The sequence below is a fragment of the Halichoeres trimaculatus genome, unplaced genomic scaffold, assembly GCF_033239565.1.
Source record: "Halichoeres trimaculatus isolate MK-OKI-2021-1 unplaced genomic scaffold, fHalTri1.1 fHalTri1_scaffold_4, whole genome shotgun sequence".
Taxonomy (NCBI): domain Eukaryota; kingdom Metazoa; phylum Chordata; class Actinopteri; order Labriformes; family Labridae; genus Halichoeres; species Halichoeres trimaculatus.
In genome coordinates, this window is record NW_027437182.1 from 40,328,333 (window position 1) to 40,342,484 (window position 14,152).

General features: G+C 41.8%; 2 protein-coding genes across 5 annotated transcripts in view; both read left to right on the plus strand.

Annotated features, from left to right (window-relative positions):
* The window catches only part of ptprfa (protein tyrosine phosphatase receptor type Fa), a 147,219-nt gene that overhangs the window by 20,790 nt on the left and 112,277 nt on the right, over positions 1-14,152 (plus strand). For all 4 annotated transcript variants that reach the window (XM_074667903.1, XM_074667904.1, XM_074667906.1 and 1 more), the window contains exon 2: positions 6,487-6,661. In XM_074667903.1, coding sequence (XP_074524004.1) covers positions 6,520-6,661 — 142 coding nt within the window. In that variant the 5' untranslated portion in view covers positions 6,487-6,519. The remainder of the gene's footprint in view (positions 1-6,486; positions 6,662-14,152) is intronic.
* LOC141789410 (zinc finger BED domain-containing protein 4) lies at positions 1,411-5,082 on the plus strand. Its single transcript, XM_074668811.1, has 3 exons — positions 1,411-2,997; positions 3,204-3,300; positions 3,414-5,082. The coding sequence occupies exons 1-3, from the start codon at positions 1,991-1,993 to the stop codon at positions 3,780-3,782; spliced, it is 1,473 nt and encodes a 490-aa protein (XP_074524912.1). The 5' UTR covers positions 1,411-1,990; the 3' UTR covers positions 3,783-5,082.

Here is a 14,152-nt window from a genome sequence, read left to right on the forward strand (position 1 = left end):
CGGATTGAGTCCACTATTTGGACGTCAAAGTAATATTTTGTTTGTTTTCATTGTAAAGTGCTGATGTGTTTTCCTGAAGAGGTTAATTTTGTTGTAGCTTCATGTGGTTCAGCAGCAGCTTTGGCGTGGAAATGTAAAACTCCTTTGTCTGTCTTTGCAGTCACTATCTGCTGCTGAGAAAATCAAATGAAGCTACAGGAAAATGGACAGGAACAGTCTGCTCCCTTCAGAAACTGGACTACAGTTAAACACAGGAACTAGAAGGAGGGTCAAAACAATAACAATATTTTAAAGTGCCATATTCTGCTCCTTTTCTGCAGTTTAATCTGGATCATTGATGTCTTCATGAAATGGTAGTAACATGTTTTGGTCCAAAAAGCCAATAAATCAAGCACAGCAGCATTGTTTCCAGGCTCTCATAGCCCCTCTGTTCAGAACGCTCTGATTTAGTGGGCGTGACCTTCATATGTAAATGAGCCACAGCTGATACCGCCCCGCTCTTCCACGTCACTGAGAGCGGGGCCAAGAGCTCCGAGTGCACAATGTTTAGAAAACAGCAAAACTCGTTTACCGTAACATTGCAGGTTAAAACAACAGGCTAACCGCAGCTAAAGTTAGCATCCTGAAGCTAACACAGAGACAGGGGGGACACTGAGGAAAATCTCTCCATCTGCTCCACAGCACACAGCATTTAAAATACTCACATTTCCAGGGTCCCAGGTTTGTTGGAGGATGGTTGGTAATGCGCCTGGATTCAGGACCAGTCTATTTTCTAGCCCTCTGTTGTTCTGTCCAAAGTTGGAAAAGCAGTTGGTAGTGAAGTGAAAAGCACACACATGCACAGTTTTACTGAGTGTAGCTGGAACATTTCCCTCATAAATAAACACCTCGACGTTCGGCCAAGATTATCTTCTAGTGTGAGCGGTTGACAGATGAATCTTTAGCCCCACGATCGTCTCACAGACTCGTCGGAGCCGCCCCGATAATTTTCAAACATGTTTGATATTTATCTGGATGATTACAACATTCATTCTCACTGAGGATGACAACAGCCCCATGGCAAAGGTTGGCTGTCTGTGCTACACAGGATGGAGCGGTGTCTGTCAACTATATCGCACAAATTGTCTGTCCGTGTGTAGCATGGCATAGACTGGCTGTCTACTGCATGGCATGGACTGGCTTTGTGTGTGAGCTGCAAGGCACACAACATGCTTCACATTATAGATGAGCTTCCTGTGTTCCACAGCATGCGCCAAACAAAATACTGTGTCATTGGTGTTAATTTAGAGTCAACTGAAAAGACTTCACAGTGACATACAGAGCACAGATAAGTTGTCCATGTCATGAGGCACATGCAACTGGATCGTATGCAGAGCGCAGACAACCCTCCTATGTCACAAGGTACAGACATTCTGTTCATGCCATGGGCAGAGCACAGACAGACGGAAACTCTGTGCCATGTAGTGCACAGACAACTTGGCATTGGCAAGTACCGATGCCAGGTATCGGCGAAAGTACTTTTGAAGGCTGCCGATACCAGCCACCGATACTTAAGGCAAGAAAATCTCACGCGTAGTAAGCCCTCCTCGCCGGGAGATGGCGCTACACTGCTGCGGGTTGACTTCTCCATGTGCGTCACATCCTGTGCAGAGACAACATGAATGAGTCCGATCGTCTCACCAAAACTTCGCCGTGTGGAAATTCTATTTTATAAGCAAAAACGAGCCAAACTGTGCAGAATGCAAACTGTGCAGAATGCAAACTCTGCAACACAAATATCGCCAGAGGTGTGCGACCACGTTTGTTTAACACTAGTAATTTGTTGAAACACCTCAGGGCGAAGCACGTGGCCGAGTATAGAGAAGCTAACGCTGTTGTGCTGGAAAAAAGAAAACTCCTGCAGCCAACTCTACGGCAAACTCCACAGAAGACCGAGAAACTGAAGAGCACCAATCCGAGGGCAGTACAAATAACACGAGCACTTACAGAAATGCTTGCACTCACCAACTTACCTCTCTCGTTTGTGGACAGCGTGGGATTCCGACGGTTCATGAAGGTTGTGGAGCCGAAATATGATGTCCCCTCTCGAACCACAAAGGTGAGGACTGTGATTCCGGAGGTGCACTACTCCGTTAAAAAACACGTTAGCAGTTTGTTGTGTAACGCTCCATTCATTAGCTTTACCACTGATATTTGGAGCAGCAGCGTGAGTGCTGTGTCTCTCATCAGTCAGACAGCGCGTTGGATAGATGCTGATTTCCAACCTCATAGCATCATGCTGCATGCAAAAGAGTTCAGTGGCTCACACACAGGACAGGCGAATGCTGAAAAGTTTGAGGAGATGTTCAACACATGGAATATTCCCAAAGAAGCCGTTCACGTTGTGCTAAGAGACAATGCTAAAAACATAATTAAAGGTATGGATGAAGCTGAGCTTCCTAGCCTCCCGTGTGTCGCGCACACACTCCAGCTGACGGTGAATGAAGGCCTACTGGCTCAAAAGGCTGTTTCAGATGCCGTGGCAATAGGACGGAAAATAGTTGGTTATTTCCAACATTCCCCATTGGCCTATTCAAAGCTTCAAGACATCCAAACAGACATGCACAAGCCTGTAAAAAGACTGGCACAGAACGTACCAACCCGCTGGAATGGCACACTGTATCTGATGCGCTCTCTCATTGAACAAAAGCAAGCCATAGGAGTTTACAGGACAGAAAACAAGCTCCGCCTTAGTGTGAACCAGTGGAGTTTATTCGAAAAGGCAATTAAGCTTTTGGAACCCTTTGAGGAGCTGACCCGGCAGGTGAGCTCCACGGATTCATCAGCTGCAGATGTGATCCCTGCCATCACCACACTTCTGAGGGTTTTGGAGGAGGATTGTGAGGAGGACCGTGGGGTTGGATCGATGAACCATACCTTGCTACAGGTTGCCAGGAGGCGCTTTGCTGACATCGAGAGAAATTCACTGTACAGCTTTGCCTCCATACTCGATCCAAGGTAATTGCTTTTCTTACTAATTCAAACGTTAGAAATTGTTTTAATTATATTACTATTAGAGGTGCATAACCTTAATATTACTCAAGTAAAGTAAAAATATTATGCATAAACTGCTCTTAGTTAAAAGTACAACCACCTGAATTGTGATGTGACACCTGAATCCCTTATGTGGATGCGTAGACTTTCTCATTTGTTCTCTTTTGTAGATACAAGGGTTGTTATTTCTCAGAAGAAAGCGCAGCAAGGGAGGCCAAAACGATGCTTGTACAGGAGCTGCAGCAAACATTTGATGCAGAACCACAGGTAAGAGATGCTGCTTTTTTGTTAGTTTCACTCTAGTTTCTCATGTATAGTTGGAAGTTGCTTCAGAAAAGTAATCTCCCTAACCCCTCTTCATTTTTTTGCATCCTTAACAGGCAGATGCGGAGGAGCCACCTGCCCAAAAGCCACGGAGGGAGCAGCCCAGTAGCAGCAGCTGTCTCAACAGAATGCTTGCTGAAATAGCGGAGGGCCGTGCATCATCCTCACATTGTACCCGGAGAAGTGCTCCATTGATTGCTGCTGCAATGCAGCTGGAGACATACCTTGCAGAAAACTTACTTGAACGGGATGCCAATCCACTCAAGTACTGGACAGAGGAGAGAGAAAAGTTTTCCTCTCTAGCCAAGTTAGCAAGAAAGTACCTCTTGGCACCATGCAGCAGCGTTGAGAGTGAACGGCTCTTTAGTTCAGTTGCTCACATTCTTGATGACACAAGAAATAGGCTTGTGACAGTGTCAACATGAAAAAAAAGAAGGTTTGGTTAAATAAGGAAAATTTTGGTGTGAATGAATGAAATGAATGAAAGAAATGAATGCAGTAAAAAGAAAATAAATCCCTGTAAGAAAAAAGATGTATGAGAAGTCGGGGTACCTGTTGCTGTCCTGATTTGGCTTTTTGGTCGAAAAAGAAAAGAAAAGAATGGACGAAATTATAAAGGGAGGACGTGGCGTCAGGGAAGGGGTGGAGAGGCGTAGGAGAGGAAGAAAGACAAAGAAACTGGCGTGCCGGTGGAAAGGGCCAGGAAAACCCAAGAAAAGTAAAAACTGTCTGGGGAAAAGTGTTATCAATCTTACAGGTAGTCTACCAGAGTTGCTTACTTGCGCGATGCCTCTACAGCCCAAAGGAATCATAAGGATTATCTCTTCCCAGGACCAGGAGGAGCACCACCCGGCTGGGAGATGTTAAGTTCCTTCCAGGGGGGTGAGCCTTACAACGTTTATTTTTGGTATTTTTTTCCTGGTATACCAGTGATTTTTGGTTGTTGATCGATCACGTTTTTTTTGGGGTGTTTTTGGTTTTTTTTTTCCCTGGGTGGATTATTTTTATTTTGTGACGGATTTCAATCAGAAAACGGACACACAAACTGTTAAAAAGACATTTTAAGAGAGGTGAAAAAAGACAATTGGACTTATTTTCGTTGAAAGGGATTTTTGGTTTTATTTACAGACAGGACAGACTGGATTTGGGTTTTTCCTTGATGAACTATTTGAGTTTGATTTCTATTACACGCGGGTGCGCAGGCGAGACTTTGTTTTGGTTTGATTAAAGAGAAATTTTTGTTTGTCTTAAACGTTGCTCCAAGTTTATTTCATTTTTGACCTCTTTTGTTGGTTTCATGGGGATGTGCCTTTTTTGCTGGGATTTATCATTTTCCTGAAAGTTGTCCCCTGGTGTGTTTAACGCCGACCCGATAAGGGTTGATTTGTTACAGGCTCTCTGCTGAAAATACAGAGATGCTTCTGTTCCTTAATAAGAACCTGCCACTTACCTTTTCACCCTCAGATAACAGACAATGAAGCAGCTTAAAGGTTTAAGCTTTGTTCTAGTTTTGTGCTTCAGTTTTGCACCTAAAATGAAACCCAGCAGGAGAAAGTTCATTTTTGTTCATTTAAAAACTGAAAACTCAGGGGTTGTTCTATCTTTGACTTTAGTTCATAAAAAAAGCATTAAAATGAATACATTTAAAAACTTTTGTTCATGTGAAGTGTAAAACTCAGAGACAGCTTTTTGATCTTGCACTTTAGTTCATTAAAAACCCTTAAAACTCAGAGAAATTGTTTTATCTTGTACTTTAGTTCGTTAAAAACCCTTAAAACTAAAAGAAAGCTGTTTCATCTTGCACTTAAGTTCATTAAAAAAAAACATTACAATGTGTTCATTCAAAAAAGTGAATAAAAGTATGTAACTCTGAGGTGTTTATTTACATCTTTTACTTTAGTTCATTTAAAAGGAACCCTAAAACTCAGAGAAATTGTTTTATCTTGCACTTAATTTCATTTAAAAAGTGTAAAATTCAAAAGAGTTGTTTGTTTTAAATGCACTTTAGTTATATATCTGAAACTCAGACTGCTATTATTTTGGTAGTGGCTGTGCTGCTTTTTTTTAGAAATAAAAGTCATTTTTCAAAAATGATCTGTCATTGCATTATTCAAAAGTCATACGGATCAAAAGTATTGGTATGAGTACTCGGTATCAGTGAGTACTGAAGATGGAGTACTCGTACTCTGTATCGGTCTGAAAAAACGTGGTATCGAACATCCCTACAGACAACCTATGCCACGGTGCAACCACTCAATGTACATCCGGGTCTCATATCCACTATGTTCCCTCCTCACTCATGGTCACAAAACGTCATCACTACACAAATTAATGTCGAATGGTAAGATGCACTTAAACAGTTAAGGTAACCCGACAAACTAAAAAAACTGCACCATGTGTCACTTCGAGTCCCACAAGGGCCCATATTGGGTCCTATTCTTTTTGTTGTCCGTATCAATAACTTATCTAAAACTGTCAAAGATGCAACATTTCAACACCATTCATTAATTCATCTCTGAAGGGGAGTTAAGCTCTGGAAAAAGGAACCCACCATGTCCAAAGCCTTAGATTAATCTAAGAGGAGAGCAATGCAGTCTTCTCTGGAGTCAGTGGCATTGATGACTTGTACTATCTCTAGTCCATTACTGAACCAAGTAGACTACAAGCCAATCTTAGTCTCATAAACTGGATTTATGGTTCCTGGTTCTCATCTCTTATTTTTCATCATTCATCTTTTGTCTATACATTTTTACAATGTAAGCACTTCATGACTCTGCTTTTTGAAATGTCATTCGGCTACAGAAACTTTACACTCTCACTTATTTACTCTTTAGTAGATGAAGAAACTCTGAAAAAACAGGGAGTGTGATTTTTACTTTGAAAGCCTTGGACTGCAAACATCATAATACTGCTTTTCATGCTTATTTTGTGACCAGTTTGTTATGGATAAAGTTTCATCTGCACACAGTTCAGAACCTAACCTAACCAACTAAAGCCAACCTAAACTTCACTAGCCATTTGGGATAGCAGGGAGGACTGTTGCATATTTAAACGCAGAAATGAAGAGACGTCATATGACCACTTACACGGCCTTTGCTTTGGAGCTTACGGCGTCTTGTGTCTCTCCAGGTGTCCCCCAATGATTGTGTGAGGCTGCAGTTGATGTGCTGCAGCATTGGAGCTCGAGGACGGTGTCCCCACAGCCAGAAAATGGACTTTGGATTGAAATGGTTGCGTCCTCTCACCATAAGAGCTTTGTATTTCCTGCTTCTGGCCAAGCTGGTGCTGCCTTCCTACTCAGAAAGTAAGTAATTTCAACAAAGAGCTCAAAACTCCACCCACAATTAATGGATCCCCCAGGTGTATAAGTTCTGGCAAACCACACACTTCCTGGGTCGCCCTCCGCCAACGCGATCAGGCTCAGCGTGGCCTGGCTGGGTGCAGTCCTCCCTCATTTTGTACCTTCGTTTCTTCAAGTGCCCTTCACACCGCCGTGTGGTAACCGCCCCAAAAACCACGTCTCTGCCGGAGGGGGCCCCTGAAATGAGAGTGTTTTTCAAAGTGGCTCCTGCCGCCATGGCATGAGCATGGGGTAACAGGCGGCAGTGATGTAGAGGTGATTGGGCGGGCGTCACAGCAGAGCCCGCCCAAAAGTCCTTCACAACCATAGACTGTATAAAACAGTTCACAACACTCCCTCCTCAAAAACACGTACCCCCGAGTAGTACCTTCGTGTTTCTGTTTACTGTATACTGTGCGTAAAGACTGTGAAAGACACCATTCTGTCATCAAGAGAATCCCCCCTAGGAATACATTTTAATGGCTGATTCAAGAATTTAACACCACAGACTAAAAAATGGAGGGGAAAGTAAGGCTCCGTCATCAAAAGAATTCCCTCGAGAAATACATTTCAATGGTTGGTTCCACAATACTACATCACTACTGATTATAAAACGGAGGGGAAAATACTGTTTGAACCCCTTTACTGGGAATAAATCAAATCAAAATTAATGTTTTTGAATGTTTTGAATGTTTCAATTTTGTTGAAATGTTGTCCCATGCCCAGTTTTTTTTCTGGTTGTCTTTGTAGGACGGTAGAGCAGTATTGTAGAGCTCTGGATATTTAGATACCAGCAGTATTAGCTCCTCCATTGCTCGTTCTGCCCCGCGAAGCCTGCTATTTCCGGGTTTTCTTCTTCCTTCGATGTGATTCCCAGGCAGCTGCCGCCAGAAAGCTCAACACGCTGGACTCTGGGCGGCAGGGGAAAATCTGTGTGTGTGCACATGGGCGGCAACCGCTTCTGGGTCCTACCGCCGCAGCCAAAACTGCTTGCCGTCTGCCGCCCGACCCTCATTAAAATGACTGGAGGTGGCGAGTTGCCGCTCGGCAGTGTGGAGAGCCCATTATTGATCTCTTTTGTTATTTTAGATGATTTTGCTTTAGTTGTTAATCCTTCTGAATTTATATTTTGTTAATAAATGTATTCTCTTATTGGTTTAAAACCATACGTCTCCATTTCTTTGTCATGGCCCAGAGCCAGGTCATGACAATAGTAACATGGCCCAGTGTACCCCCGAATAAATCCGGTGAAGAAGAAAAACACGTCACAGTTACCAAAAGAGCGACTATAGAAGACATCCAGCAATTTGTCTTCCTCGTAATAGTAGTAAGATGATTTTTTCAGTCTTTTTTTTTTAAATATATATATATAGTGATTTCAATTGATTCACGATTTTCATCAAATCAAGCTTTGGGATATTCACACGGCCCAGTAACATTTACAAATACGACAGAAAATTACATCAAAACATTAAAAGCTATTAAAGGCTACAACTCTAATGCAAGGATGAAAACTAAAGAGAAGAACTGCTTCCAATTATGTTTATTCACAAGAAACCAGCATACACATTTGTTCTTACAACAACTAAATAACTAAAAGAGCCGTCATTTACTGTCTTAACTAAAAAAAATGTAGTGCAAATAATCCTTCACTTTGTCAAATAAAAAAGTTAAATAAAATAAATTAAAATTAAACAATAAAAACAACTATTTTAAATAAGTAATAAGAAGAAAAACAAAATTAAACAATTCCAATACAGGAAAAAAGGATCTTGCCCAACAGTCTTATGGCTCAAGAGAGCTAGCTTATGAATGTCTATAGCTGCAGTTAAACTACTTTATCTTTTCCTGAAAAATAGCAAATATCTTTCTGAAACAGAAAACGCAGAACAAATAAACTCTCAGATATACTTAAACAATTCTTCACTCTGACATCTCAACATCTTTCACAGATTTTTTGTCAAAAACACCAGCATGTCAACTTTTGATGGTTTGAGACATGAGCGCTGACATGTGACAACATTGCCACTAGTACCGAACAACCTCTCTGATGGTGAACTGGTGGCTGGTATGCACAGGAATTTCCAAAAAAACCCCGCAGCTTTGACAGTCGCTAGATCGCGTCGTTTGAAACCGCGGTTTCAGTCAGAAAACGGTCAACCGTTCAGCCCTACCAGGTAGATTATATCTGTATTTAATTTGAGAGAAAGTGGGAAAAAGTTTATTTATATAAAGGTCCTCGATGGTAGCTATACCCTTGTTTTTCCAGAGGACAAAAGCGCTATCAGTGAATGAGGGAGGAAAGGCGTGATTATAGCAAAGAGGGGTAGAGGCAGAAGTTTCGGGGAGCTTAAATGATTTTCTGATTTGATACCAAATTTTCAAAGAGCTTGTCACTATAAGATTATAATCTACAACTGTTGAGGAAGGTTTTGTTGAAGTGAAAAGAAGGGCAGGAAGAGAGCTATGAGGGAGATTCTGTTCTACTGCAAGCCATGAAGGGGTGGAGTTGGCAACTTTGTCTGGGTATGCGTTTTGCCAGTACATTAGTGCTCTACAGTTGGCAGCCCAGTAATAATGTTGGAAGTTGGGCAGGTTAAGGCCTCCCACAGATTTAGAGTTGCTTAGATGTTTTTTAGAAATGCGATGCATTTTGAATCCTCACACAAAGGGTAGAATAATGGAATCTAGTTATTTGAAAAAAACTTTAGGCAAAAGTATAAGCAGGTTTTGATAAAGATAGAGAAATATGGCCAATGTAATCATTTTAATTGTGAACCTAACATAGACAGAGGCAGCAGTCTCCAGGAAGAGATGTTCAGTTTCAATTTATCTACCATATCCAGAAAGTTTAATTTGTAAATCAACGCGTGGTCCCTGGGAATGGTGATTCCAAGATATTTCATTTTGTCTGAAACTACCCGGAAAGGTAAGATTTTAAGAAAATTTGAGTCTCAATCCCGTCTAAGATGTAGGAATTCCCTTTCATCCCAATTCATAGTGTACCCAGAAAGCTGGGTAAAATTTTTTAATAAGTTTTAATGGAGAGGGTAGGGACTCTTCTGGGCAGGACAGAAACAGAACTACATGGTCCTCATAAAGTGAAATGCGATGATCAACACCCCCCAAAATTAGTGGGGCAATGGAAGGGTGACTCCTTATACTGATGGCTAGGGGTTCCATGGCAATTGCAAATAACAGCGGGCTCAAAGGGCAGCCTTGTCGACAGGACCGTTGAAGTAAAAAGGTTGGTGATGACAGAGGCTGTTGGATGAGAATAAAGCACTTTAACCCAGGAAACGAAGCTGCCACCCAGACCAAATTCCTTAATTGTTGATAAGAAATATGGTCTTTCAATCTAGTCAAGGCTTTTTGGGCATCAAAAGCTGAAATAGAAAGTTTGGAGTCTTTGTCATATTTGGAGTACATAATGTTCATCAAGCGCCTAACATTAAAAAAGGAAAATTGTCCTGGAATAAATCCAGTCTGGCCGTGATGAATTATATCTGAAATGTATTTATTCAGTCTGTTTGTGAAAATTTTTGTAAACACTTTAAGGTCTGAGCAAAGGACGACAAGAGGGCGAAAAGAAGCTGGATCTGTTTCATCTTTGTCCTTTTTCAGGATCAAAGAAATGTGAGATGAGCATAGAGATTCAGTGAGCTGACCAACTGAGATGGAGTGTTTGAACATCCTTAGCATAAAAGGGGCTAACGTATCCAGGTATGCTTTGTAGAACTCCTGGAGCCTTCCCATTTGGAAAGGAATTTATTGCCTGTTTGACTTCTTCTAGTGTTATGTCTGCATTCAAGTCTTTTTGTGCCGAGGAGTTCAGTTTGGGTAGATTAAGACTGTGAAGAGACTCAGAAATATGTGTAGTGTTTGTAGTAGCTTTGGAAGTGTAGAGGTCCTCATAAAATCTACGGAAACATTCATTTATATCTTTGGGGTTTGTAGTGGTGGCTCCAGTTTTGGTCTTGATTTTATGGATCATTCTATTGGCCTGATTGAACTTAAGCTGGCGTGCTAATTTATCAGGCTTGTCAGCTTGGAAGGTGAGGCATTCGCCTGATAATCGCTTTCAAGCTCTGAGAGCTGAGTGGTGATTTCAGATAGTTCTTTTTGTCTATCTTTTTTCTGTTTGGCTTTGTAAACCAGGATATGTCCTCGCACAACAACCTTAAAAGCTTCCCAAAGAGTGGAGTCACTTACTTCAGAGTTGTCATTGAGGGAAAAATAATCTGATATCATGTTGGCTGTTTGTTGGCAGAATTGTACGTCATTGAGTAACAAAGGATTAAACCGCCAGTTGAATGCAGGTTTTGTCATTCTAAAATCTATTTTCAATTCAACAGGGGAGTGATCAGAGATGTATTGTGGTATTTGGAAGAAATTATATTGGGGGTCAAATTGCCGTCAGTCAGGAAGTAGTCGATTCTTGTATATGATTTGTGTACATTTGAAAAGAAAGAAAAGTCTTTATCAGTTGGGTGCTGTAGTCTCCAGATGTCAACAAAGTTCACTGAAGTGATTAGATGATTTAGTGCAGTTGTAGAATTAGATGGAGTAACATGATGAGTAGAAAGTCGGTCGAGAAAGCAGTCTAATATTGCATTGAAGTCACCGCCTGTTATCAGGTGAGTGGCTGTTAAATCTAGAATAAGATTAAATACTTTCCTGAAAAATCCAGGGTCATCAAAGTTAGGTGCATAAATGTTCAAGAAAGTTACATGTTTCGATAAAATATGGCCTGTTACAATGAGACAGTGACCGTTCGGGTCGGAAGAGGTTGAAATATGTTCAAATGGAATATTTTGTCCGATTAACTGTGTGTTCACACCAAAAGAGGCAAAAGAGACAAAAGCAGCAAGCATGCCGGAAGTTCATTCATTCATTCATTTTCAGTGAGAGCCCGGCGTCCTGAGCGGCCAAAGCATCCTGAGAGGCTAAAGCGGCTAAAGCGGCTAAAGATGAGAAGTTGAGCCTTGGTCAACTTTATGGTAATTAGCTATGACGCAGTTCAGCAGCAAACGGTGGCAACCAATCAGAGTAGAGATGTCCTTCGACCGAGCGGGCCAAAGGAACAAGGCATGTAACTTCGGTTCCTAGTTCCGTCATGGATACAGAAAAGCTCATAAACTCTGTTCGGGCTCATCCTATTCTTTTTAATATCCGCCTTTTTAGCTACCGCCACCAACAACAACAAAAAAATTGTGTGGCGGAGGTGGTAGATTGTTGTGATGAGTTCAAAAAAATGTGCAGTAATAGCAGAAAATAGCGAAGTGAAATGTGGTCTGTGGCAAAGACGTAGCCTAGCCTAGCATGCTAGCATTTCTAGCTTCATCTGAATGAGACGACACCAGGGCTCCAGACTAACTTTGTTCAGCAACGATCTGAGGTTTACGCCGGGGGTGCAGGTTACTTTTATTATCAAACAGTCTCCCGCTGGATCCTCTGGATTCTTCCGTAGATGGCTTTGTATCGGACTGGGCGCCGGGATCTGCTGCCGGTAACCTGGTTTTTACTTGCCTGTTTTGGGCTTCCTTTTGTCTTCTTGAGGATTTATCTTTCGTTTTTTTGTGGATTAACGTCGTTTTGTGTTACAGACTTAAAGGGCAAAACTCTGTTTTTTTGACACCTGGACCTTATTTATAGGTGTGTGCATGCTCATATACTCACTCAGACAAACATCGTGCAGCTCGGAGTCCTTCAGAAGTTATTTAGATCCAACCCATTTAAGCCGCACTTAGCGGGGGCCACAGCAAGGGAGCTTCAGTGCGGGACATGATCTCTGCATAATCGCTCATTTCGGCTATATTTTTTCATCCATCGCCAGTGTTATCATAAAGTTAGCTCGTCTACCGTCTTCAGACTACGACTTCGAGTTTGACAGCTGTCCTTACCGGTTTGAGCCTGAGTACACGGACGAGGAGCTCCATGAAAGAAGGATGCAGAGGGAGAGAGACAAAGAGCTGGCTAGAAAACAACAAACAGGAGCACATCCACGACTCAATGCAAACTGGTGGTGCACTTGTGGACAGTGTTCGCCTATGGCAACAGAAGTGTTTGTGTTTGTGAAGCTCCCTTGCTGTGGCCCCCGCTAAGTGCGGCTAAAATCAGCTGGATCTAAATAACTTCTGAAGGACTCCGAGCTGCACGATGTTTGTCTGAGTGAGTATATGAGCATGCACACATCTATAAATAAGGTCCAGGTGTCAAAAAACGGAGTTGCCCTTTGAGAGGACCGGAAAAAAACAGGAGCGTTTAAAATAGTGTGAAGAAGGACAGCTTGTATTTTTTCATTAGATGGGAACTTTTTCATGATTTTGGTTTTATGAACATTGAGATTATTGTTTTATTTCGGTTGTGATTTATTTTGGAACAGGAAATACGCGCAGGCTGCGCAGGGGTTTAATTTATTGATTAAAAGATTAACATTGAGTCCGGCTCCTGGGTATTTTTCTTTAGGATTATAGAACACACACACACACACACACACACACACACACACACACACACACACACACACACACACACACACACACACCACAGAATTTTAGTATATTTCAAAACTGTAAAGTTTGATGTGGTGGATAAATCAATATTAACTCCTTTTTAAACTGCTTCCTGCCTGTCAATCCGCTCGTGACTGATTAGATGGTGATCATAGGCTGTAAAAAGACCGTGATTTTACATTATGTTCATGCTTTAAACTGAAGTTGAACAACATCAAGCAGCTGCAGCTGTGAAGAAGTCCGCTGTGCTGTTCCTTTAAATGACAAGCGCGATTGTCAGTCACGTGATGAGCGGCCAAGGCTGCTAAAATATTTAGTCGCTTTGGCCGCTGTCCGCTTTCTCGAGCGTGCTTGCCGCTTTTGCCTCTTTTGGTGTGAACGCACAGTAATATGGATACATCCCTGGCTTTAGAAGAGAAGGTTGAATGATATGCTCGTGAGACCCATATACAATTCAATTTTCCCTGCTCTGCGTGTTCGATATGTGTCTCTTGTAAAAAAATGACATCTCCAGATAACGATTTTAGGTGTGAGAAGACCTTGCCTCTCTTTAAATTTGACCTTAGGCCTCTAACATTCCAGCTAAGCAGCGTTAAGCTGCCACTAAGTGGCGGTGTGGGAAAGCAACTAGCAGACACAGACAAACAGTGAGATAACATTAGTGTAGTGGAGGCTGAGAACAATACAAGCAATGATGCAAAAAATTGAAAAGAGCAGGGTGAGGAGAGAAGAAAACAAGCAAACAAAACAAACAAACACACAAAAAACACCCACATATAAAAACAAACCATGATCCCTTCCCTCCCCGTCCCCTTCCCCAAACAAAGTGAGATGCAGATATCATCATAAACACTGGGAAGCAGCAGAACATTGCATAGAGGCATCTGACTGAACTAACACTATAGATTAACATTGTAGGAACCAATTCCTTAGTAATTAT